The sequence below is a fragment of the Chrysemys picta genome, chromosome 5 (assembly GCF_011386835.1).
Source record: "Chrysemys picta bellii isolate R12L10 chromosome 5, ASM1138683v2, whole genome shotgun sequence".
Classification (NCBI taxonomy): Eukaryota; Metazoa; Chordata; order Testudines; family Emydidae; genus Chrysemys; species Chrysemys picta.
This window is the reverse complement of record NC_088795.1, coordinates 84,217,158-84,243,928: the sequence shown is the minus strand read 5'-3', so window position 1 is coordinate 84,243,928 and position 26,771 is coordinate 84,217,158. Positions and strand designations below refer to the sequence as shown.

General features: G+C 41.6%; 1 protein-coding gene across 18 annotated transcripts in view; it reads left to right on the top strand.

The window, feature by feature from the left end:
• Nucleotides 1-991: 991 nt before the first annotated feature.
• Nucleotides 992-26,771, top strand: part of FAT1 (FAT atypical cadherin 1) — a 169,800-nt gene continuing 144,020 nt past the window's right edge. For 16 of the 18 annotated variants that reach the window (XR_010601454.1, XR_010601453.1, XR_010601452.1 and 13 more), the window contains exons 1-2: nt 4,480-4,611; nt 15,750-19,031. Coding sequence is in view for 12 of the 18 variants with exons in the window: in XM_008168457.4 (XP_008166679.2) it covers nt 4,605-4,611; nt 15,750-19,031 (3,289 nt within the window). In the remaining 6 variants the exon portion in view is untranslated. Of the gene's footprint in view, nt 1,740-4,479; nt 4,612-15,749; nt 19,032-26,771 lie in introns of those variants that run through there. The other 2 variants (XM_042841962.2, XM_065596802.1) reach the window with 1 other exon arrangement.

The window sequence follows — 26,771 nt, the reverse complement described above, 5'->3', positions numbered from 1 at the left end:
GAAATCTGGGGGGGCACATGACCTCGCGTCCCCCGTCGCCTCTGGTCTGCTGGCATATCAACCTGTATCTGCTGTACCCCAAGGCTCCTACACCCTGCATAGCCCATTATAGAAGGCTAAATTGTGGGACACATGAGGTGGGCTACAGGAGGGACTTTTGTTCCATTTTTATACAGGTGCAGTAACCCCAGTACCTTGAGTGTGTGGCAGAAAGGGGTTGTAGATGCTATTCCAGTAGGACCCTGGGAATCTTTCCATTGACTTCAACTGGCTTTGGATCAAGGCCATAGATTGTAAAGTGATTAAAGATCCTTAGGGATGAAAGGTGCTATACAATGCTACTTTGCACTTCTACTCCAACATCCACCTAAGAATCTCAGGGTGCTTTACAAATTTAGTCTCACAACACCCCTGTGAGGCGCATAAGTAAGCATTACAGTAGGAGCAACAGGGACTGCTCTAGTCAAAGTTTTATTAGGCAAGTACCATTCTGTTTCATATGCCTTACCATTCTGACCCCGTTTACAGTTACTTGCAACTTGCTGAAATGTTAACCTTTGGGGCTGAAAATTTCCAGTCTGGTTTCTGCTGGAGGGTGAATTTTTTTGTTTGAATGGGTGAGCAAAACAGTTTATTTATGTATTTGATTATGTACAGAGTGGGAGAAAACCATATCTTTCCCCCTTAGAAACAAAACCAACCCTTCCCCCTTTTATTTATATAGGTCTAGGGCCAAAACGGGGGGGGGGGGGGGGTCATTGGAATTTAGCATAGTAGTCCTTTTAGACTGTCCTGTTGACAAATGGCCTGGAGTTGATTCAGGTATGACCTGGTCGAAATTGCACCCGGTGGATGTGCAATACCCTCCGGGGGAGGGGTGTTAGTAAAGCGTTTGAGGAGTAAAGGATGAGAGCGGAGTCGTAGCTCAAAGGTTTATAAGGAGAAAGTTACCCAGCATTTGCTACAAGCTGTGCTGTGCTGCTGTAGTGCAGAGGCCGAGGGAGGGGGCGATACAGGAGTGGAGGAAGGGAACGGCAACAGCCCAAACTTCTGCTGCCAAGAGGGGCTGGAACGGTGACAGCGGAGCGCGACTCCCAGGCCAGACCCGGGACGCGCCGCCACTAAGCTCCAGCTCCAGGAAAGGCAGCGGCGCATCACCTGCTGTCACACACAGACTCAGGAAACGCTGCGAGCGGTAGTGGGAGGGAGGCTCCGGCTCAGGTGCCAGTGATAGAGGCAGAGACCCGCCCCCGGGGAGCCGCTGGGGCCAGGGTAGGAGGACAGGCTGCCGCCGCTGGAGAATCCCTTCAATCCAACGCTTGGAAGAGGGAGGGGACGGCGCTCCAGTGAGCGATGTCCAAGAGCGAGCGAGGGAGAGGAAAGGGAGTGAGTCAGTGATCCACTGCAGCTCGCTGTCTGCTGCTGCTGCGCCTGCTGCTCAACTCTACCCGCTCTTTGCCTGGACATGTCTTGAAAAACTTGGATCGTTCCGTCCCTTTCCTTTCTCCCCACACCCACTTTCAAGTTTAAAAATCGAATGGGTACACGCCGAAATGCGGCCATCGGGATATGGGCACGGGCGCTGGATTTGCTACGCGTTGGGCATGTGCTGAAGAACAGAAGGGTGACAAAGTTCATACTTTAGACGCTTGACCATTTTTTTTAATTAAACAAAGTGTGCAGGGATCAACTAAACTAGAGTGGACTTTGGGAGACAAGTATTAAGTCCAGCTGGTCTGGTGAGTTCTTTGATGTTTGTTTTCCCTGGATTAAAAAAAATAAATAAATGTGTATATTTATGTTGTCCAGTAGCATAAATGGAAATATTTAGGCTTTAATGAAGTAGACACTACTGTGTTTGTATGGCTAGTGTGTGTGGGTATATACACCCACTCCTATGTATACCTATGTTTTGACCCCTCAACACACACATATATATTTCCCTCCCTTGATATAGACAAAGATATCGAGATAGCTCGGTCAAAACCTGTAAAATACAGAACCAATTTCAAAAGGCTTGTTGCAAAGATGTTCTACTGGCTTTTGCATTATTTTAAAGTGTAACTTGTTTTAGAAATGGTGCCTGTGGGAAGGAGAACGAAGAGTCCGGGACGATGTATTGTGGTGCAGCGCCCTCTAGCCTGCGCATTGGGTACAGCGGCTCCTTCCCCCTCCCCCCCAAGACTGCCAAGTTCAGCATTGTCCGGAGACACGAGGGACCGGGAGGAGCCCCCACTGCCCTCTTATCCCGCTGGGCCTCGCTCTAGAGGGGCTGCAGTTCTGTCTAGAACCATAAATGAGGTTGCGGGGTCTTTGCGTCAGGACGATTCCTGCCCTTCACTTTACAATCATTTCCATCAAGCCACTAAAAAGGCAACCTTGAGATATTTGTGAGTCGATTACTTGTGATCCGGTCCTGAATGTGTGAAGATTTAGTCACAGATCAGGCAGGAATCGTTGAGGCTCCCAGTGCTGCCGCATCGATTGATTGATTGATTTGGTAGGAAAAAACAGTGCACGGCGAATGCGTAATAAATGTGCTCCTCTAATCTTCTCTCGCTCTTTGCTTGCTTCCTGTAGCGATGAACTCCGGCTTCTTCCAGGCAATTAGGTTTTTCAGTGAATGTGCCGAGTCAGAATTCCCCAAACAAATGTTTGATCGTTATTAAGCGTTTATCATTTATTAATGAATGGAGATCACTCCAAGGAATATTTGGGAGTATTAATCTTTAATGTTATTTACATTTACACACCAGGACGATATCATTTTAGCTTTATCCCAAATGGCTATTTCTTTATTGATAGCATTTACTATTTCAAGGAATGTCTAGGAACTAAATCAAAGGTTTGGACCTTTTCAAAACCAATGCACCTTATAGCTAACGTGCAGTAGAATTTCGCAAACATTGTAAAAGATAAGACCTCAGGATCCCCTCAGGTAACCGCATCTTACATATGGTCATTTATATAAATAATTTGGCCAATCCCACCCATTGCTGTGGTTAAGATTTTCTGTCTCAGAGAACAGGGATACGTTTGTGTGTGTATGCATATTAGCTTGCATGCTATTGTTTACTAAACCGTAAATTGTACACTGTTACTACAAATAAAAGTACCAGCGAGCCCAGGGTTATAATTTCAGGTCAGTGTAAAAGTCCTTTCTTTACATGGTGTTCTGTCTCAATGTCTGCTTAACTGTTTATCCCCCCCACCCCATAACTTGTTAGAGACTTTTATGTACACAGCTACTGAATGATGAAAATTTAATTCAGCGGGGAGCCATGAAATACCTGACCTTAGTTTTTCCTCCCCTCCCAAAAAATCCTTTCTGGAGAGCTCCATATTGAGAACAATCTCTTTGGCTCCCATGATTTAGGTCTCCACTTATGCTTTTAAACACCCTAAACACTTGTTTCCAAGGTTGAGCGAATAAACGAGGGGCAAGAGAGATTATTACACTGAGCCAAATCTTGCTCTTTTCAGTGTAATCACTGTGGCTACTCTATGAGTAAGGCGTGCAGGATTTGGTCCGGCGTCGCTTACATTTTGGACTTGATCATCTTTATGCATAAGGTTTTATTTTGTTTTTGGTGTATCTTTGGACTTCCTTTTAGATATTTACAAATGTCCAGACTATTGTCTGAAGAATTCTTTTTTTTTTTCAAGTTTTAAATAAGCCGTCCAGTAAAATAACTGTACACAATGGAATACAAAGCTGTCCTTGTCTTCCAAGTTGGTATTTTTGTCTTTTCCGTCTTCAATTTCTGACCGGATAATGAGGAGGTTAGTGGTGTTTGGGCTACAGGGCGTAGTATGCATGCCGCTTTTCAGAGCTGGAGTTTGCAGAGTGTAGGTTTTCTTACCCAGCTGTGCATACAAGTGCCAGGGAAACACTCCCATTCGTTGCACTGGGAACTTTGTACTGAGTGGTGTGTTATCACTGGAGGAGGCTGATTTGGTTCTAGCCGGATTCCTTTTAAGGGTTCGTGGAATAAGCAGGAAACTATAAAGCAATTATGGTCTTGTAAATGAGACGAGATAAATTTAAATGCCGATTGCAATAATCTCGAATGGTTCTAAACAGCAACCTTCGAAGTTTTAATAAAAGAAACGATCCCCCGTTTTCAGTTTCTAGATTACTGACATCATACTCCGCTCTTCTCATTTTTTTAACTTTCAAGTACCAACAGAAGCATGTGTGCCAATAAGAACAAAAATTAGCAGGGGGAAGGTTGGTTTTTCACTGCCTCTGCTTACAGAAAGCTTTTTTTAAACAAAAACCAGTGAAATGAGTCCTGCCATCGAGGAGAGATAGTGGATCTTTTGATGTGAAGGGTATAATAATTTAGGAGCCAGATGGTTGGGAGCCCTGGAGTCTCTGGAAGTGTGGTTTAGGTTTTCATGCCAAGGAAATTAGTTCCGGAGGGGGGTTGTGGTGGCAGGCCTGGCCTGCGGAGGAATATAGAAATGCAGAGTGCAGCGGCCCGGGAGAGGGACTGGAGAGAGAGAGAGAGAAGGCGGCGAGGGGAGAAAGAGGGGTCGCTGGTCACCATGCGGCGCTGGGCGCCTACGAAGCCCCTCCACAAATCTTCTCCCGGCCGGCAATGAGAGGTGAGGGACGGGCGCGCCTGGCTCTGGCGGCCTCTTTGGGGAAACTTTCTGGCGAGTTTGAGGCGTGGGGCAGAAGTTTGGGGCTGGGGATCCGAGAGAAAGGAGCGCAGCCGGCAGAGTGCAGAGCCTGCTGATCCCGGGCTGCTGTCTGCGGGCTCTGCTCCCACTGCCCCGCTCGCATGCAGCCCGTAAAGGCTGCAGCCCCTGGCCCCGGGGAGGGGACTTTGTCCTGCGAAGTTGGGCAGGGAGTTTGGGGGCAAGAGGGGGTGGACGGTGAATGGGAAGGTGCCTGTATGAACCCCACCCCCCCGGCGCTATCTCCTTCCTGCAAGGTTGATTGCAGCAGCCGCTCACTTTCTTGCCTCCCCCGGGATCGATGAGCATGGTGGGGGCTAGGGGGCCGGGGATAGGAGACGTGAGTGGAATAGTAAATCCCAGAAGTGAGCTTGGAAACAAGAGGCTGGCGCGGCGTCATTGGCCTGGATTCATTTGCTACACAATCAAATCAAAGCCACGATGCAGGGGCAGGGAGTATGGGGGGAGGGAGAAGACCTTGATGAGGTAAACCTGCGCTCCCGAGTCTCTTTTTCCTGCATGGCTCCAACAGGCCACGTTATCGCGGAAAATGTGAAAGATCTTCTCCAATTCTCACCCCTTCCAGCTACGCTTTAGAGACTTATTTTTGTGTGGCATGGTGGCTGTTTCTGTTCAGTTCATTATTAAGCTACCGTTTCTCTCGTTTTAATGCTTGTAAAAGGGTCTTGTTATTACGAGTTTAAATGAGCAGAGAAGTATTCGGAGACTTGGCTGTAATTTCCTCTGCAGGATTCTATTAAATTACGCCTAGGAAGAGAGGAGGTGATAATTTTGTACCCTGAAGGGAAGGTGTCTGTCTGTATGCATTATGCATTTAATGGTCCATTATAAACTTAATATCCATGGTAAGCCCACGAAGATTCTCAATGAATAAATATCTCCGGCTGAGTTTCCTCTTTGTTTGCGCTTTTGCAATGTATCTACCATTTATTGTCCCTTGGATTCCTTTGAAACTTAAAGAGCAAAGCGTGCACAGAAGAACTCAAGGTTCCTGATTCCTCTCCTGTGTCTCCTCCCCCATGTTTCTATTTCTAAAATGCTTTAACTGAAATTCTTCTTTAGGAGTTTACATTTTGTGTAGCAACCATAATAAATTGTGAATTTTCACTACAAAAAAATGTACTTTTATAAAAACAAAGAACCAAACCCCCGTTGGTAAGTTTTCACTTACCATGTATTTATTACAGTTACAAATTTGACACAATAATCAGAAATGTTAATAATGTCACTTATTTTTAGGTGAAATTCTTAAGCAATTATACTGCCCTTTTTAGAGTAGCAGCCGTATTAGTCTGTATCCACAAAAAGAACAGGAGTACTTGTGGCACCTTAGAGACTAACAAATTTATTAGAGCATAAGCTTTCATGGGCTACATGCATCTTGGATGCATCCGAAGAAGTGGGCTGTAGCCCACAAAAGCTTATGCTGTAATAAATTTGTTGGTCTCTAAGGTGCCACAAGTACTCCTGTTCTTTTTGCGGATACAGACTTAACACGGCTGCTACTCTAAAAAGGGCATCCTAAAAAGGATGCATCCGAAGAAGTGGGCTGTAGCCCACGAAAACTTATGCTCTAATAAATTTGGTAGTCTCTAAGGTACCACAAGTACTCCTGTTCTTTATGCTGCCCTTGATATCTTTGAATATTAAACTTATGATAAGTTTTACACAGTTTTAAATTACTATATTAATAGATGTATGGGACGGATACCTACATTCATTTTTTTTGTAGTTACTGTGTTCTTTAATAGCTTTACGTATAGTGTATTTATATGTGTATATTTAAATATTAGTTGATTGAAACTTCATCTATTACTACTGTAATGTCTCTTCACTTCTCAGCTTTTTTAGATTTTATTTGTAAAAGAGAAGCAATAATGGGTGTCAGTTGTCCCAATGGTCTAATAACGTCACTTGAAAAAAAGCTTTATAGGGCCCAATTCCGCTTCCATTGAAGGTCAGTGGCAAAACTCCCATTCACTTCTGTGGAAGAAAGGAGTGCAATACTTAAAAGAAAAATCTTAAAAAAACAAAGTTGCAATTAAAATGTTACCCCTTTTGATGAAGTGGTTTGGTCACAAAAAGTTTCAAGATAATAACTTGCTACATTGAGACTTAACAGTTTCAGGGTATTTGATAGTTTTCTGTATATTATAATAAAAAAGCATTACGTATATTGCACAAGAGATATGGTATTTCATTGCAATTTTCCCTTGTGAAACTCATCAACAATAATTGTTGATTAAGAGTCTTTTAATGATACTCTAATGATACTCTATCATTAAATCCACTGTTACATATGAATATAAGAAAGTTACAGAGCTGTTTTGGCATAGTAAGCAGTTTGAGATACAATAAAGATTAAAGTCTCCTTTTCCTGGAGTGAGGGTTCAGTTCTTCAACCTTGACTCAAGCAAATATCACTACTCATGCAAAACTTCTAAATTTTAATTCTAAATTTTCTTTTTGCCTATTGTGGGTTTCAGAGTATTTGTGTACTACATAGAGTAGTTAGGAAATAGATCAATTTCAGGGATTTAATAAACCAAAATGTTTATAGCATATAGGGCTTGTGTTTACTCACAAGTTTAAACTATTATGTTAATCTTCCCACCAAGGTGCATTTTCCAAATAACTTTCTGGCTTTAGTAAAATAATTCAACTGTAAGCTTTCATCATGTGTTAATTTTTTGAATACAAACCCTTCCCCCACCCATCCTGGCAAAGTAGTGTCAGGTTTTTGACCTAAAACTTGACTCACTTTTAAAAAGTCACAATCTAATATGGAAACTTCAGGACTAGAGGCAACTATGTTTTTAAACAGTTAGTTGTTAATTGCTGAGAAATGAAAATATAATAGTCATTATATTGGTAGGGCCTACAAACTTATTGTCTTTGTCTCCCTCTTCAGGCTCTGCAGCAAAGGCCTGGTCATGCAAGCTCTTACTCAAGTAGCAACTTTTTGAATGAATAAAGTGTTTGCAGATTCATATCCCAGAAGTTTACAAATACTACTCCCCAGAGCTGTTCTGATGTTAATTAGTGATGTTGGTGTATAAAAATGTTTTGGCTTGTTAAGGTAGTATATAAATTAAAGAAGTTGTTGATGTAAGTGTGTGTGTGTGTGTGTATGTATGCATGTTTATTTACATCTGTCTATACATGCACACATATTAGTTCCCACTCATTAAAAATTCATGGAAAAATCTCAGTAGAACAAAACACAAGAAACTACTGTAGAGCCCAGTTTTCATTGGCAGAAGAATGTACTAGAGCAGGGGTGGCCAATCTGAGCCTGAGAAGGAGCCAGAATTTACCAATGTACATTGCCAAAGAGCCACAGTAATACATCAGCAGCTCCCGCTCAGCTCTCCCCTGTCTCCCCCATTCCCAGTGCCTCCCACCCACTGGCAGCCCCACTGATCAGCGCCTTCCCTCTCCCTCCCCGCACCTCCCAATCAGCTGTTTCGTGGCATGCAGGAGGCTCTGGGGGGGACGGGAGGGGAAAGGAGTGAGGGCATGGCAGGCTCAGGAGAGAGGTGGGAAGTGGTGGAGTGGGGGCAGGGCCTCTGGCAGAGCCAGGGGTTGAGTAGTGAGCACCCCCAGCACGTTAGAAAGTTGGCTCCTGTAGCTCCAGCCCCGGAGTCAGTGCCTATACAAGGAGATACACATTAACTTCTGAAGAGTTGCATGTGGCTCTGGAGGCACAGGTTGGCCACCACTGTACTAGAGGCATTTCTTGAGTATGCAAAACTCCCATTGAAGTTTCCCTTAGCTATAGAACAAACTGTGCTTATAAGAAAGGACCTAATCCTGTAGTCACTTATGCATGTCCCACTGAACTCAACTGGATAGTCTTGTGAGTAGATGATGGATAGTATTGTGGTAAAGGCATTTGACTAGGGCTCAGGAAATCTGTGTTTTAATTCTGGGTTCTTTCACAGTCTTTCTGTGTGACTTTGGGCATATCTCTCTGTCTTAGTTCCCCACAGAGGTTTGGGGAGGGGACGGACACCATGTGGGGTCATGTGCCCCCCAGATTTGCTGCTTGGTTTGTACTGAGCATACTCCATAACACTGCTGAAACTGGCCTCCCTTACTCTGACCCCCCTCTCCCTCCCCACACACGCTACCAGCAGGCACAGGTCATTTCTGGTTCCCCATGTATAAAATGGGGGCAGTTAAACTTCGTTTGTCTGTCTTCCATAGTTCCAAGCTCCTTTGTGTTGGAACTGCCTCTTACTAAAGTGTGTGTAAGTGTGTGGTGCCTAGTAGTACAAGAGGGCCCCAAGCTTGGTTATAGTCTCTAGGCACTAGAATATAAATAGTAATAAGTTGCATGTGTTTGAAAAATTGGTGCCCAGTTTAATTCAGTGATTTACAGCTATGGTAGTGGTGGAACCATACTAGCCCTAACTTTTGGCCTAATTTTAGAAAATCATTCTTTTTATTGCTGCATGAATATTTACTAATTCTGAATTGTCTTAGTATTTTTTCTTATTCAAAATGATACAGTATCTTTATCAGTGAAGTCTCCTTTTATGTAAGAAAGCTCCCACTATATGAAAACAATTACATCATAAATTTAAAACTGAAATGTTGAAGAAAAATTTGAATATTAATTAATCATTTGTTCCCAATAGGAAATCAAAGAATGTCTGGTTATGGCATTCCAGAGGAGTATACTGTGTACTTTTATGAACATGTAGCAATGAATTTTAGTTAAGCAAACAGTTTTGCTATATTTTGAAAATGGATAGAAAATCATAGACTTGTGATATTTCAGAGATAACAAAATTTTAAGAGTTTAAAATGTAGCTTTGGCTAAAATGTTTCTAGAATATAATCATTTTGGTTCACTAAGAATGAACTGTAGGTGATAAAATACAGTCAGGTGTTTTTATAAAGCATTGTTACTACATCACCTGACATCTTTACATTTAGATTTCTCTCCCCCCCTCAATTCTTTTGTCTATAGAATTAACATTCTTTCATATCTTTGTGTCTTAGTCATGACATATTATATAGTGTTCTTCAGATAATCTGAGATCTATTATTTAAAATTTCCAGTATCTGTTTAAATTATGTCACAAACTGAAAATCCCACATTTAAAACTTCATGTTTTGAGGTACAGAAATGTCAATTAGTAATTTTATCTAAGTGGGTTATTATTCTGTGTAACTGATGGACATCTCTTGTTCCAGGTTTTAAATCAGCAATTTGTCTAAGCTGTTGTTCAGGGCTAGATTCCTTACTGACAGCCAGGCAATCATGATTTAAATATTTGTGTACTATTTAGAAGTGACAGATTCTGTATTTGAAGTTCCTATGGAAAATAAGCAATAACTGCTTAAAAGTATAATACAATATTGTTAGATGTCACATAATAATGATGGAGTAGTTAGAATGCTAATAGTATTTACATCTATTCAACTCAGACTTCTGAAAAGTTTAATGTATTTTCAGAAGTTCAAGATTCACTTTTTCAGTCAAAGTGAGATGTGAGGACCAGATAAAAGTGGAGTCTGTTTACAGATGACTGCATTGTTCTTTATGAAAGGAATATGATCTTTCAAATTTTGGTACCATATTAACAGCTGCTGGTAAGTTTAATGTTGGCAGGAGTGTCAAAAGTGTTATTAGTAATGGAAACACACAGTTGTCAACTTTCACGAGGTAAATAAGCACCCCAACTTTCACAATAAGCCAAAAATCAAGCTAATTTCATTTCAAAACAAGGCCAAAACAAGCCAATCCCTAAGAACCCCAACACTCTGTGACTAGTTCCCCCTGGCGTGCAGTCTGGGACTGTGGTGGGTCCGCTGTGTACGCCTAACTCTACCCCTCCCTTGGCCCCACTTGCCCCTCCCCTTGCCCCTTCTTGCTGAGACAGATCAAAAAAAAAAAAAAAGCAACAAGCTATTAGCCAACAAGCAACTCACAAGCCAATTAAGCCAAAAACAAGCCCAATTTCTGAATTTGTTTTTTGCAGGTTTGGTGTGTCTGATTACCCTTCTAAAAAGAAGAATTCCATATTATTGAGGGAAGACAGGGGAAATTTGCATAGTGTCATAAGCTCTATCAAAGAGTGGTTTCTGAAAATTTGCTTTTGAATTAAAAAACAAAACAAAAACACAATAACCTCAGAATTGGAGGAATTTAAAATATAATCTTAAATGCAAAGACAAATTCAGATGCAGACCCCTTCCTCACCCTTTAATTTTAACAAATTTGCCAAATCATGCCTTAATGTGAAAATAGCCACAGGAGGGTAAAAGGAGGGCACAAGAAGTTCCCTAAGGGTGAATTTGCGGAGTTTCCATCAAATCACCTTGTGTATGGGAAAGTTTAGGGAGGTCATGGAGGGTTCTCTGATACAGAGGCCGGGGATTATTAGTGCCATGCATGCATGGTGTGCCCCTCTGTACTGCTGTTATGTGCTTGACCCTGGCTTCTGCCAAAGTTATTGCCCCCTATAAGCATCAAGCCTCAGCTCTGCTTCACTGCTTAGATACTAAGATGATCAGTGCTCCATAAATACCTTAGAGAGATGGATAAGGCACGTGTATAATTAATTAGGACAGCTCTTCCACTCCTGTCTATACCCATGAAAAGTGCAATGTGAACAGCTTAAGCGAGTGGTCCACCACTGTGGAGGTGACAACCCTTCCTATATTTCAGTGCCACTGAAAGCAGTGTCTGCTCTAGCAAAGTTCCATCCGCTTGCAAAAGCAGAGATACAGTTGAGATCCTTGTATAGTCAAAGCACTTTTGTGAGATGTTTCTGATTAGCCTCTTGTTGATTGTGTTTAAAAAAAATGGCTGAGTCATTTTATAACATGCCCTTTAGCACAATTTAATGGCCTCTTAAATTGCCGTGAGTTTTAGAACTATTGACATATCCACATATTTATTGGAGTAATTTTAGGGTGGAACTGTTCATTTATTTATCTTGTTAAGTGAATTTATTGCTTATAAAGTCCTGGGGATCCAAGTCTCTATTTATTCACACAACAGGTGATAACCCAGGTAAAGTGTGCAAGCTTCCTGACAAAGCTGTCATTTGAGGTCCACAAAATCATACCTCCCACCCCAATTTTAAGATAATTTAAGTACCAACTCTAACCTTAGATTTAATTTTTAAAAGGTTGTAGCCTTTTTTAATTATGGAAATAATGTTGCTTGTATAAACTAATTAGTTGGTTTGAAAGATTATCACAGTGATTTTTTTTTTCTCCAAACAATTACTGGTCAGGTTATCAACCCTTCCCTCTGGCTTCATATGACCACAGGCTTCATGGTCCAAGCCTTAAGTCCCACAGTTTTCAGGGACTTTGACTAATTGATTTATAGTTGTGGGTGAGCCATTATCTGGCTTCCTGAATGAGCTCTCTCTCTGAGTTGTCATTGTGACATCTAGCCATGAGATGGACCATCTTAGTTATTGAGCTAGGTCAGGTGCTTATCAGTGTGTAGGGGAAAGAGGAAATGGGGGTTTGGCCCACTTTTCCTGTTTCAGAAGCCTGCTTGAGGGAGTGGGAACTAGAGGAGGGTGAATCCTTGTGAGGAGAGATGGAAAAAGAAGGCACAATGTGAAGGACTTTGGAAAGAGACAACAGAAGGGGGCTGAAGCCACGCTAGAAGCAAGGGATGGAAGGAGAGGGAGAAGAGAGAGATAATAGAATTCAGGAGGAGGGGAGGATCACAGGAAGAAGAATAATGGAAGAGCACAGTGAAGAGTAAGTGTGACACTGGAGAATGGGTGAAAATAGGAAAGATCAAGTATGGTAGGTAATGAATTAAGAGAATACCAAACGAGAGAGAATAATCAAACATAGGAGAGAAGAATGGGATAAAGAAAATAAAGGATTTAAAAAAAAGAAAAGATTTAAAATGTTTGGGTTAGTGAATTTTGTTTAATTTATGTGTTTCCATATTTTTTTTTGGTGTTTTCTTGGCAGATGTCCTACATAATAGCTTTTATTTTTGGAGGAAGAAAATGGAACCTCCAGAGCCTCAGGTTATCTGGAGTGTGGTCTACTGCAAACCTCTCCAAACTAACTGTTGCGGTTCATACTCAGCATTGTAGCATCTGAATACCTTTTGTAAAAACTAAATTAACCACACAAGGATCTCTGTCCATCTCGTCTCCTGTCAGAAGAACTATATTTTGCTAGCAATTATTACTGTAGGATAGGGATGTCAAAGAAGAGGGTTTTAACATTTTGATCTGACAGCTTTGAGTTTTGTGGTGATTCTGACATCTATTGGGAGTAAGTTTCATATTCATGGGCCAGCTGCAGAGCAAGTTCTGCCTCCTGCCTAGAGTCTTGCTCTTGTGGTTGATGGTTCTGTTCTTCCAGTGTAAACTAGCTGTTTTAGAAGGTCATATGCATGCTATATGAGGAAGAATCTCTGCTAATCTGGACCATTCCCTTAGAGGACTTTGAAGATAATGACAAAAGCCTTGAACTTGGTTCTGTATTTAGTAGGGAGACAGAGTAGAGAGCAGACAACTGGAGTGATGTGCGATCATCGTTCTTTTTTGCTGAGCAAGCAGGGCTGCAACTTTTTTTTTTTTTTGAAGGTTGGTGATTTAATTCCTAGGTACAATGCATTACAGTGATGAAGCATGGAGGCCAAGAATGTGCTGATCACTGTGGTCAACTTTGAATCTGTTAGGATGGGGAACACTCTCTGGTCCTGCTGCAGGCGGTAGTCGATTCCTTACATCTATTGATATTTGGGTATCTAATACCATTACTGAGTTCAGAAAGACCTTCAGGATGACCATCATAGTGGTCTGAGGGCAAACACTCATAATGAAAGGTGATGCTATAGTAGTTGTGAGGTCCTCAAAGTGCTTCCCTCTCATCACAGTTTGTCCTGTATTGAAATGTTGGCAACTGTGCATCGACACATGTGCAAGCAGTTGGGCTCTCCTGCTGCTGAAGAAAAGAAAGCTAACGGTGACTTGAAGATTCTGCCTATGTCAGTTAAATATGGGGCGTGTCAAAAAAAGTTTGGAGAGGTCCTTTAAGAAAGGTAATTCTAATGGCCTCCCCAAATTTTTTGGGCCAGTCCACCTTTCTCCCTTCATAACGTTTATTTGCTTCAACTTTGTTCGGACAGGGATAGCTCTAAGGCAGGGGCGGGCAAACTTTTTGGCCTGAGGGCCACATCGGGTTTCCGAAATTGTATGGAGGTCCGGTTAGGGGAGGCTGTGCCTCCCCAAACAGTCAGGCTTGGCCTGACCCCCGCCCCCTATCTGATTCCCTCTACTTCTCACCCCCTGACACCCCTCCCCGGGACTCCTGCCCCATCCAACATTCCATGTTCCCTGACAGCCCCACTGACCCCCATTTCCTGTCCCCTAACTACCTCCAGAACCCCTGCCCCTGACTGCCCCATCCAACCCCTCCTCTCATTCCTGACTGCCCCCCGGGACCCAGGCCCCATCCAACCACCCCTTCTCCCTGTCCCCTGATTGCCTTAACCCCTATTCACAACCCCACCCCCTGACCACCACCACCCCAAACTCCCCTGCCCCCTTACTGCGCTTCCTGCAGCACCAGTGGCTGGCGGCGCTACTGCCGCGCCACCCAGAGCAGCAGGATAGGCAGCTGTGCTGCCCAGCAGGAGCCAGCCACACCACCGTGCAGCACAGTGCACTGGGTCAGGCTGGGCTTTGCAGTTGCGCTGCCCCAGGAGCTCGTAGCCCCGCCACCCAGAGCATTGCACCAGCGGCGCAGTGAGCTGAGGCTGCAGGGGAGGGGGCTAGCCTCTTGGGCCGGGCAGGAGGGTCCCGTGGGCCAGATGTGGCCCACGGGCCGTAGTTTTCCCACCTCTGCTCTAAGGGTAAGAAAGTAGTTCATTCTCTCCACATGCTGAATCCTCATCCTCTCCACTGAGAGGATGCCAATTTAGTGTTAATTTGGAAAGTATTTTTTGTGATGTGCACTATCACTTGCTCAAGATGCAATATACAGACAGTTCCTATTCCAGAAAGCTTGTAAAATAATTAAAACAGACCTAGAATAGAGTGGTTGCACTCGGAAGTCCAGAGGAGTGAATGATTACACTCTTAACGTATTCTAAGAACTGCACTGAGACTATCTTTTGACATTAGCCATTGAACAGCCTAAATTAGAAGGCATGAGAATGACTTTCTGTCACTATTGTACCGGTGCCACATGTGACCCAGTAACCTGAAGTGAAAGGCTTGGTAATCCATTATGAAGCACTGGGGTTATCCAGACACCACTCTTTTTTTTTTATTTATAAAACAAGTCAATAACACGTGGCATGTAATGGTGACATTTCAGAGACTGTTTTTAGTATGGTATAACCTTAATAACAATTGTGGCAGCTAATCATTATCTGCTTTTTATTTGGGCTTGAATGAGATATGTTTGTTACATGTGGAGGAATTTTATTCATTTGTATGCTATAGGACAAAGTATATTAACTTTGAGTAGCTATTGGTATAGTTATATTCAATGAATACTTTCCAATTGATTTTCAGATTACAATAAATGAGAGGAAGTCCTTTAGCCTAATTTTTTACTCAGTCTTAAATTTAGTTTTATATAGACAAACTTAATATTTGCAAGAAAATTCAAACTGAAGTTAGTAGACTTCTTTAGTAGTTGCTTTCAGATGTTCCTTTCATGACAGAGTAAAAAACTGTGTAATTAACTTTGGCATTTAATTTATCAATCCTTCCAGGGTATAGCAGTATTCCCTATTTTTCGGGTTTATGAACTTGCATCGTTACATTTTTGACATTTTATTATCTTATTATTATCTTATTTTTATTATAAAGTTGCCGTATGTTTCAGACTATTTAAAGATACCTTTAGATTGTCTGAAACATACGGAAACTTTGAGAGATCATAATCTAGTCATGTTACTTTTAGCCATATTAGAGATGTAAGACTTTAATTATGTGATTTAAAATACAAAAAGGATTTAATCAAAATTAAAATGACACAAGTAATTTTTGCAAAGCCTCAGTTAATGATTCTTTATTTTGTTTCAGGGGTTTTGATAATTGCCATCATGGGGAGACCCTTGACCATGCTGCTGTTGCTGCTGGTGCAGCATTTTGGAAACTGTGAAGGAAATCAAAGACCATATCATACTTCACTAGTGCAATTTACACAAGTCCAGTACAATGCCACGGTGTATGAAAATTCTGCAGCCAAGACTTATATTGAGCAGCCAGTAAAAATGGGCATTTACCTTGCAAATCCACTGTGGGACATAAGATACAAAATTATATCTGGTGACAATGAAAACTTGTTCAAAGCTGAAGAGTATATTCTTGGAAACTTTTGCTTTTTGAGAATACGGACCAAGGGAGGAAATACAGCTATTCTTAACAGAGAGGTGAAAGACCATTACATATTGACTGTAAAAGCAGTTGAAAAGAATACTAATGCTGAAGCACGCACACAGGTCAGGGTGCAGATACTGGATACAAATGACTTAAGACCCTTGTTTTCTCCAACATCTTACAGTGTTTCTTTGCCTGAAAATACAGCAATAAGGACCAGCATTGCTAGAGTAAGTGCAACAGATGCAGATATTGGAACCAATGGAGAATTTTACTACAGTTTTAAAGAAAGAACAGATATGTTTGCTATACATCCAACCAGTGGTGCAGTGGTTCTAACTGGAAGACTCGACTATGCAGAAACTAAGCTTTATGAGATGGAAATCCTCGCAGTGGATCGTGGAATGAAATTGTATGGCAGCAGCGGTATTAGCAGCATGGCAAGGCTAACTGTTCACGTAGAGCAAGCAAATGAATATGCTCCTGTTATTACAGCTGCTGTCTTGGCTCCTTCAGAATTGGACAAGGATCCAACATATGCAATTGTAACTGTTGAGGACAGTGATCAGGGTTCAAATGGAGAAATAGCATCTTTAAGTATTGTGGCTGGTGACCCACTTCAACAATTCAAAACAGTGAGGTCTGTTCCAGGAGGTAAAGAATATAAAATCAAAGCTGTTGGCCACATTGATTGGGAGAGCCAACCTTTTGGATATAATCTGACTCTTCAGGCTAAAGATAAAGGAAATCCTTCACAGTTTTCTTCTGTAAAAGTTATTCACGTGACATCCCCACTGTTTAAGTCTGGACCGGTCAGATTTGAAAAAGATGTGTATAGAGCAGAGATAAGTGAATTTGCCCCTCCAAACACTCCTGTGATAATGGTAAAAGCTTTGCCTAATTATTCCCAATTAAAATACATTTTTAAAAATGCACCAGGCAAAGTCAGATTCAACTTAAACCCGCACACAGGTCTTATTACCACTTTAGAACCCATAAAAGCACAATATTCATCCCATTTTGAACTTGAAGTCATGACAAGTGACAGAAAAGCCTCTGCAAAGGTGTTGATTAAAGTAAGAGACATGAACAGTAATCCCCCTGAATTTACTCAGACATCATATAAAGCTTCCTTCGATGAGAATGTGCCAGTTGGTACTAGTGTCATGAGTGTGAGTGCAAAAGATCTTGATGAGGGTGAGAATGGTTATGTGACATATAGCATTGCAAACTTGAATCCTTTACCATTTGTGATTAACCATTTCAATGGTATTATCAGTACCACGGAAGACATGGATTATGAATTGATGCCAAGGGTTTACAATTTAAGGATTCGAGCATCTGATTGGGGCATACCATATCGTCGAGAAGTTGAAGTTCCTGTTACTATTATTTTAAATAATTTGAATGATAACACACCGCTGTTTGAAAAAATAAATTGTGAGGGAACAATCCCTAGGGATCTTGGTGTTGGAGAACAAATTACTACTGTATCTGCTATTGATGCTGATGAGCTCCAGTTGGTGAGATACCAGATTGAATCTGGAAATGAATTAGATTTATTTATCTTAAATCCAAACTCTGGGGTGCTTTCCCTGAAGCAATCTCTAATAGATGGTTTAGGTGCTAAAGTATCTTTTCATAGTCTGAGAATTACAGCTACAGATGGTGAGAACTTTGCAGTACCATTATATATCAACATAACGGTAGCTGCCAGTCGTAAACCAGTAAACTTGCAATGTGAAGAGACTGGTGTAGCCAAAATGCTGGCAGAGAAACTACTGCAGGCAAATAAGCCACACAATCATGGCGAGGTTGAGGATGCTTTCTTTGATACTCACTCTATGAATTTACATGCACCTCAGTTTAGAAGTACTCTTTCAAGCAGTGTTGAAGTAAAGGAAAGCCTACCGGTGGGTTCCAGCATAATACTTATGAATGCCACTGATCTTGACGTTGGCTTCAATGGAAAACTAGTTTATGCTATCTCTGGAGGTAATAATGATAGTAGTTTTACTGTGGATTTGGAAACAGGAATGTTAAAGATTTTATCTCCCCTTGATCGAGAAGTAAAAGATAAATACACTCTGAATATTACTGTGTATGATCTGGGAATACCACAAAAGTCAGCTTGGCATCTTTTAGATATCAACATTTTGGATGCCAATGATAACAGACCAGAGTTTTTACAGGACAGCTATTTTGTTGAAGTGAGTGAAAACAAGGAGCTGAACAGCGAAATCATTCAGATTGAAGCCACAGATAAAGATTTGGGGCCCAATGGGGAAGTGAAATATTTTCTTCTTACAGATACAAACATGTTCACTATTAACAGTACGACAGGTGTTGTGAAAGTTGTAGGGGCTTTGGATCGTGAAATCCAACATGTGCATTTCCTGAAAATAGAGGCCAGGGACCAGCCAAATGAAGAACCTCAGTTGTTTTCCAGTGTACTTTTGAAAGTATCTTTAGAAGACGTCAATGACAATCCTCCTAAATTTATTCCATTGAATTATCATGTGAAAATTCGAGAGGACCTTCCAGAAGGAACTATTATCACATGGCTGGAAGCATATGATCCTGATGTGGGCCAGTCAAGTCAAGTACGATACAGCCTTTTAGATAGTGGAGATGGAACCTTTGATGTAGATAAATTGAGTGGAGCAATACGTATTGTACAAAGACTGGATTTTGAAATGAGACAAGTTTATAACCTGACTGTACGGGCCAAGGACAAAGGAAAGCCAATTTCATTATCTTCTACCTGTTACGTTGAGGTTGAGGTGGTTGACGTAAATGAAAATTTGCACCCTCCACGGTTTTCCAGTTTTGTGGATAAGGGCTTTGTAAAAGAAGATGTCCCTATTGGTTCATCTGTGATGACAATAACTGCCTATGATGAGGATGCAGGAAGAGATGGAGAGATTAGGTATTCAATCAGAGATGGATCTGGTGTTGGCATTTTCAGAATAGATGAAGAAAAAGGTAAGAATTTTTTGTCCTATCTTAATTCACTTATTCTGTTTCCAGTATTTAAAAAAAAACCCAAACAAACAAAACCCCAAACAAACCTAAAGCACTAACAGTGATAAGAATGTGTTTTTACACTATTTTATTAAACATTTCTAATCAATTTATATATTTTTCTTCACAGTTTTAGTGGATGCACACTGTTAGGAAGTGAAACAAAGTGAAAACATTTGATAAAGTTGCATTTTTCCTACTTGGATTAAATATTTACAGCATATATTATACATTGGTCTCAAAACCTCTCCCACATGAGCTCCAAAAGGAATATTATATCGGGTCCAGATTGTGGAGCTCTTACTCATCTTGTTAAGAACTTACTCATGTGCATAGTTCCATAAGTGAAGACTCACCAGGATGCTACAGTCTGGCCTTAGGGAAAGAGTAGAAACTTTAACTCTGGAATTTTCTTGCCTTTTTTTTTTTTTTTTTTTTTTTTTTTTAACTGTTAGATCATTGCTATCCTTTGAATATAGCTTCTCTGTGTGCTGATTATATTTGCTGCTTTTGGTAAATTTATTTAGTAGCTTTCTCTGTTGTTCACCCTAACAATAATAACTGTGCATTTTTGGTGAACGAACAGAAATAAACTTCTTCCAAAACAAAATACATTTGCAGCTTGTTAATATAATATTTTATGGTGATAAAGGATTCATATATGCATTGATATAACAGATTCAGAGGTGTTGCTTTGTTGTGTCAGTGATTCGTAGGTTAAGAACTGTTGGAGGCATTTTACTCCAGTCTAATTCATTCAAAGGTGCTATCGTTATAACCTCAGTAAAATATTAAAATTCTATAAATTATTTCTTGAATAAGTGTCTCTAACACAGTTAAAATGAAAATTGCTACTCATTCTACCTCCCCCATACAATTTTTTTTCTTTAAAAAATAAAATATTAAATTTCACAAAATCAAAGAAATTCAGAGTGATGTCTTCTTGTATAGTCTTTCTTTCATGCCACTGTACTCTGATACTTTGTGTCCAAGAGTTGTATGCATTTTCACATACCTTCAGTGCTAGATTACCGAAGCACAAATAACAAAGTTAAGCAGAAATCATGGGCAGAGTTCCGCGCTGTTACACCATTTGTAATCTGTCATAACTCATATTAGTTCACTGGTATCTGAAGATTTCGCTCATGTTTCATTAATTGGTCTCACAGGGTATGTCTACACTGCAGTTAGTCACCTGTGGCTATCCCGTGTCAGCTGACTCACGCTCCTATGGCTCAGGCTGCGAGGCTGTTTAAGAGCAATGTAGACACCTGGGCTTAGGCTGCAGCCCGAGCTCTGAGACACCCCCACCTCGCAGGATCCTAGAGTCTGGGCCCAGGCCAGAGCCTGGAAGGCCAACACAACAATGAAATAACCCCACAGCCCGAGCCCCATGAGCCCGAGTCAGCTGGCATGGGACAGCTGCAGGTTTTTAATTGCAGTGTATACATACCTCCTGTCTGTGGGTAACTAGTTACAAGTTACAACTCACTTAATGATTCCATATTTTGTACATAGGGGTCTGCCAAATTCGTGCCTGTGGAAAAATGTGCAACGGACAATGAAATCTGGTCTTTTCTGTACTTTTATCCTATAGTAGAAGTACACGGAGTTTCTCAAACTGGAGGTCCCAACCCAACTCCAGCTGGGGGTTGCAGGTCTATTGTAGGGGGGGTAGTAGTATTGCCACCCTTACTTCTGTGCTGCCTACAGAACTGGGTGGCTGGAGAATGGCAGCTGCTGGCCGGGCGCCCAGCTCTGAAGGCAGCACCGCCAGTAGCAGCACAGAAGTAAAGGTGGCACGGAATATTCAGCTGTATGAACACATCCACAAAATTTGCTATTTATGCCCTAACCAACCTGTGAAAAATGGTCATTTTGTTGTAATTTAGTTAGACCCCTATTTATACACGTCTTGTAGTGTCCCATGAGTACTGGTGAATTGTGCCCGTAAGATTGCTTAGCTTTTCAAGATTTAGAAGAACAAAATGTTGCTTGAAACGTTTATTTAGAAAGTCAGCTATTAATCAAAATAATATTGGTTCTTGTTAAAGAGCAGATCTCCAGAGTTGTAATTAGTTTCACCTCTTTTACCTTATATTTGTACAAAGTAGGTTTAGAAAATGTTTAATGAACTACTTTCAAAGTCTTAGTAATTTCATGTTTAGTTTTTGGCATGCTTGACAGATTATTTATGCTTTTCAGTATTCTGTCTCTTCTTTAGTGCAAATATATTCAAGTTTGTTTTATGTAGAAAAGAGTCTTACTTTAGTCCCATATGTGGGTCTGTAGAATTAATCCAGTTTTGCCATTTTACTATCTAGGTGCCATTCTTTCTTCTTCAGTACCAGTTCATTTGTGCATGGCCCTTGATTCTGCCACTCTCATTAAGTAGGTGGCAGAATCATGTGTCTAATGTTTCCTTTTACGCCTTCATTTACCTAAGTGATTTTTTTAAACCTAAGGCCAAATCTTGTTTGCCTTACTTTTTTGAATTTAATAGGACTACTCATATAAGGCAAGCAGGATTTGGTCCCAAGGCTTCTATTTAATACTTTTGGCAGGGATAGTGTTGTGGATATGTGTAAACTCAATTTTAAAAGTTGCTGTTAGCTAACCCTATTTTCATTGCTGATATATAGTGTTGTTTTTGTGTTTTGATTTTAATAATCATGTATAGTAGGAGGCCCAACTATACATGCTGTTGAAATCAGATTGCTTACTTCTATGTACAGCCTCTTTTTCAGCCTTTTTGAGGAAAAAGGGCAATTACTCCCCCCCCCCCCCCCTCCACAAAAGGCTGAAAAGAAAGCTGAGAAAAGATGCTTAAAAGGTACCAAGCCCTTCCCAGTATGTCTTAAGAATATAGAGGTCCTTGACACTAAAACACTGCTTAAAAATAAAACCTTTTAATGATGCTTATTTGGAGACCATACAAGGACTCTATTATACTTTATAAGTGCAATAGTATTTATGCCACTCATCACCGTGGTATTCTGCCTTTGCTGTTGGTAATAGGGAATAGGCTGCTGGATAGGTGACTGGGAGACAGAGTAGAGAAGCAACAGATTGGAGTGGGGGAGAGACCAGATTGGACTTCTGACAAACAGCTGTGTGACTGATTTTCTAGATTCACTGAGAGGGTAGGGAAGAGCCCTTTATTCCTTGAGCCAGTTGTCTCCCAGGTATTCTCCTCTGGCAGGATCGTATTGCTTCATTCATGTTACTCCCAGTCCAAAGTTAGGTAGACTTCATATTTTAGGAAACTTTTTTTGACTCAAAACTAAGATACCAAGTATCTAAAGGGAACCACCTATCTTATATTTAAGGAATCAAAGGTGGGAATCACATGAAGTGCATGTGGGGAATTTAAAACCTATGAGGGGGTGTGGGTGTGAAAACAGTTCAACATGATGGAATTTCTTGGGGCTGGAGGTGGTTTGTTTTTTTTCAGAAAGCTAGGAAATTACCTACAAAACTTGCATTACAAGAACCTTAAGTTTGCAAAGTCAAGCTCAAAAGTTAGGAAATAACAGTAGCACCTCAATTTTACAAACACCAGTCTCTTATGAATGATCGCTTATATGAACCTTTTTTCTCGAGTGAGTGTGTGTGTGTGTGTGAAATTAAATAATGACAGCGATGTAAGTGAAGAACAACATCCTTTCACATCCCAATGTCTTCAGTGGATTGGAAATCACTTTGCAGTGGCTGAAAGGATAAGAAGAAAACTATGCGCTATACTAATACTTAGAACCTTACCTACTGCAACTTTTGAGATGTTTGATTTTATGAACTACTCAGTCCCCAATTAGTTAATAAAATAGGGTTCTAGCGTATTAAAATTAGGGTTGGTTTCTTGAGTGCCTGTGCAACCTTAAGTTAGCCATTTCCTATTGTTTTAAATGCTTGATTTTTGCCACCTTAATATTCTTCTAATGCCTTCAGGCCAGTTGTCCTCCTCTAGAACAGTGGTCTCCAAACTCTTTTGATCGCGCACCCCTATCAGTAAAAATTTTTTGAACATACACCGCCTGCCGTGCCGAAGCGCAAAAAAAAAAAGCCACTCAGACTCCCACCCGAACTGCCGAAGCCAAAAAAAAGAAGCGCTTCTCCTGCCGCGCACCTCCAAGGATCCTCTTGTGCGCACCCCACTGCTCTAGAACATGCTTTCTCATGTACTAGTATGTACATACTCTCATAGGATATACTTTCAGGCAGCCACATGTCCTTGTGCACCCCAACTCGGCAATCAGAGGATTGGAAAACGATCCCCTAGATGTGCTTGTCATTTTAAATGCCCTTTTTTGTTTTGGAGCTGTTGCGCCCTAGAATGCCCCGTGGCAAGAAAGAACTCCAAAAATGGAGTATTTTCTAGTCTCACTGCTAATGAATGGAGATGAGGAAGTTGGGCACCTCTTGCATTCCCCTATCAATATTTTATTTGGATAAATACATGGGACAGGCTTACTATATGGCTACCGAAATCCTAGAGTGGGGCAGTTGGCCATCTTTGAAGGGTCAGTGGGAGGTTTGCAGTCCCTGCCTTCATTCCAGAAGACAGCTTAAGGCAGGGGTGGGCAAACTTTTTGGGCTGAGGGCCACATCTGTATGGGGAAACTGTATGCAGGGCAGGGGGTTGGGGTGTGGGAGGGAGTGCAGGGTGTGGGAGGGGGTACGGTGTGCAGGAAGGGCTCAAGGCAAGGGATTGGGGCAGAGGAGGGGTGCGGGGTGTGTGAGGGAGCTCAGGGCAGGGGGTTGGGGTGCAGGAGGGGTGCGGGGTGTATGGGGGGCTCAGGGCAGGGGGTTGGGGTATAGGAGGGGTGTGAGGTGCAGGCAGGGAGTTGGGGGGGCAGGGTGCAGGAGGGGTTCAAGCTCCGGGCCAGCACTGCTTACCTAAAGCGGCTCCGGGGTGGCAGCGGCGTGCACCAGGGCAGGCTCCCTGCATGCCTGCCCTGGCCCATGCTGCGCCGCTCCAGGAAGCGCTGTGGCCCCTAGGGAAAGAGGTGCGGAGGGCTCCGTGTGTGCTGCCCTTGCCGCACTTCCAGGTACCTCCCCTGAAGCTCCTATTGGCCACGGTTCCCCGTTCCTGGCCAATGGGAGGTGCGGGGAGCGGTGCCTGGAGGCAAGGGCAACGCATGGAGCCCTTTTCCCCCCTGCCCGGGGGGGGGGGGAGGGGGCCACAGGGACGTGGTGCCAGCCACTTCTGAGAGCAGCACGGGGCCCACAGCGTCATTGGGGGCAATCCTGCGGGCCGGATCCAAAGCCCTGAGGGGCCAGATCCGGCCCACGGGCCGTAGTTTGTCCACCCCTGGCCTAAAGTCCGGAGGCCCTACTGGAGACTATTTGGGTGTAAGGAGACAGTAGTTGGGTAAAACATTTTTATGTGTTTTATTGGGGTTGGCTCAACATTTGCTAGGAAACCAAAACTTCAAGCAAACCTCAGGAGAAACAACTGGGACCAACCAGTTTAGGTTCACCAAAAATGTGTGAACCCAAATACACATTTCATGCTGCTCCAGGGAACGAAACCATAGCTCAGGGGTTCTCAAACTGGGGGTTGGGACCCCTCAGGGGGTCGCAAGATTATTACATAGGGGGTGGCAAGCTGTCAACCTCCACCCCAAACGCCGCTTTGCCTCCAGCATTTATAATGGTGTTAAATATATTAAAAAGTGTTTTTAATTTATTAGGGCGATCACACTCAGAGGCTTGCTATGTGAAAGGGGTCACCAGTAAAAAAAAGTTGGAGCGCCACTGCCATAGCTAGTTCTGTGTGTTGAGAATCACCTCTGAACTAGTTCCCAGAGATGTAGCATGAAAGCTCCAACATGTTCCATAACAAATATATGTACTACAGACAACAGACAAAAATATTGTATAAATCATACACATGCACCTGGGGCACTGGAGATGGAATACTTTATCCTTTGAGGTCCAAAACCAACTGTCACTTGAGCCTAAGGAGAGCTTCCTCAGATAGACAGATGCACTCATGCAAATAGCTTAATTCAGTATTCACTGTAAACCCTGATAAGGTTGTGTGTTTAATATTTTAACATCATGCTATTGCTAGCAGAACTTATATTATGGATTTTTTGCCATATTTACTCCCCCAAAGTCTGGTGAATTTAGAGTAGTTGTAGAAGCTTTTGAAAATGGCCAGCTACCAGCTGCTTATTAACGTTTTCTTTGAGTTGTTATAGCAATTAGTATCTTAATATAAAATGATTTGTCAGACAAACATCAAGAATTCCAGCAGTATAGCTAACTGTGTCCAAAACTTCAACTACTGTGGTTTTGCTTATTAATAAAGACTTCAGATACAGGGATTACTAATAATATTAAAACAGCTTTTGTAGTTTTGTGGTAAACCCCCTCTAAAGTTTTTCATATTAATTTTTGAGTGCATCATCAATCAGTATTTTAATGATAGTATTCATTTGAACACTTGTTACAGTACAAACTAAAGTATTTTTTCAGAAACCTGTTAAATTAATCAATTGAATACACTGAAACAAATGTTTAATGAAGTATATATTTTTAATTTTTTATGTGGTCACTTGTCCTTTATTGTATTTATTGATTTTATTTTTAATTAACTGAAATAAACTGATATATTTTTAAATATTAATGTATAATAGTTTAAAATTGTATATTTTTCTTGGGGAGAACAAATACAGTATTACCTTGCTACCCCCTGTTTCAGTACCTCCTGAATCTTCACTGATCATGGATTTTTATGTTTACATTTTACTGGATCACAAAATGGTGAAGCGCTGCTGCCATGGCAGAGCAAATGCAAGTGATATGTGCCATGTGGACCAGTGGGTGAATGAACTTACCCCCTGCTCCTCACTCTATTCTAGGTGATAATGCTCTACAATAGGGCTACAGCACTGGCTGCTGCTTTTGCTCAGCCTCTCTCTCTTTCCTGTTGCTTAAGGCAAGGTCAAGATCTGGCTGCTCCCATAATAGCTTTCCTGTGACTTCCATTGAAACTGAGAGTAACCCAAGATCATTATGTGGAGTGAGGGACTCTAGTGAGGCAGTTTCCCACCTCTCTTCTCCCTTCAGCAGTGGCCGTGGCTGTTAGATAAATTGACTCTGATCCTCGTGGGATTGAGTCCAGCTGTGGAAAGAGATTAAAGATGACATTTGGAATAGAAGGCACTAAAATCAACATAAACTGACCTCTGTTGTGTGACATGGGAATTATATTTTTGCAACCCTGATCCAGGTCAGGTGTCTGAGGGCAGGAAATAAAGATCAGGCTCTTACTGGTGTTTCTCTTGGATGCAGGTGTGTCACTCCCAGCATAATTTACAAATACAGGCATAAAATATACTAATGAACATACAACTGGAGAACAAAGGTCCTAGATAATGATGCAGAAAGAACTACAACAGACTTGTTTGTGACGCTTGAAATAAGTAAACAAAAATCTGCATTTCAAAATAAAAAATATTGCAGCTGAGTGCAAAATAATCTCGTATACTCAGAGTAGTATCCACTCAGTGTTAAAATTAAAAACTAAGATTTTCACAAAGCAAATCTATCCAGCAAAGCTACACTGGCATATCTGGAAAGGACAGATACCATACAGTAGACCTTGGAATAAAAGAAAATAAAGTCCCACATGCTTAGGTTGAAAAGCAGTCTACAAATTCAGATGATCAGATATATCTACTAAACAAGAGA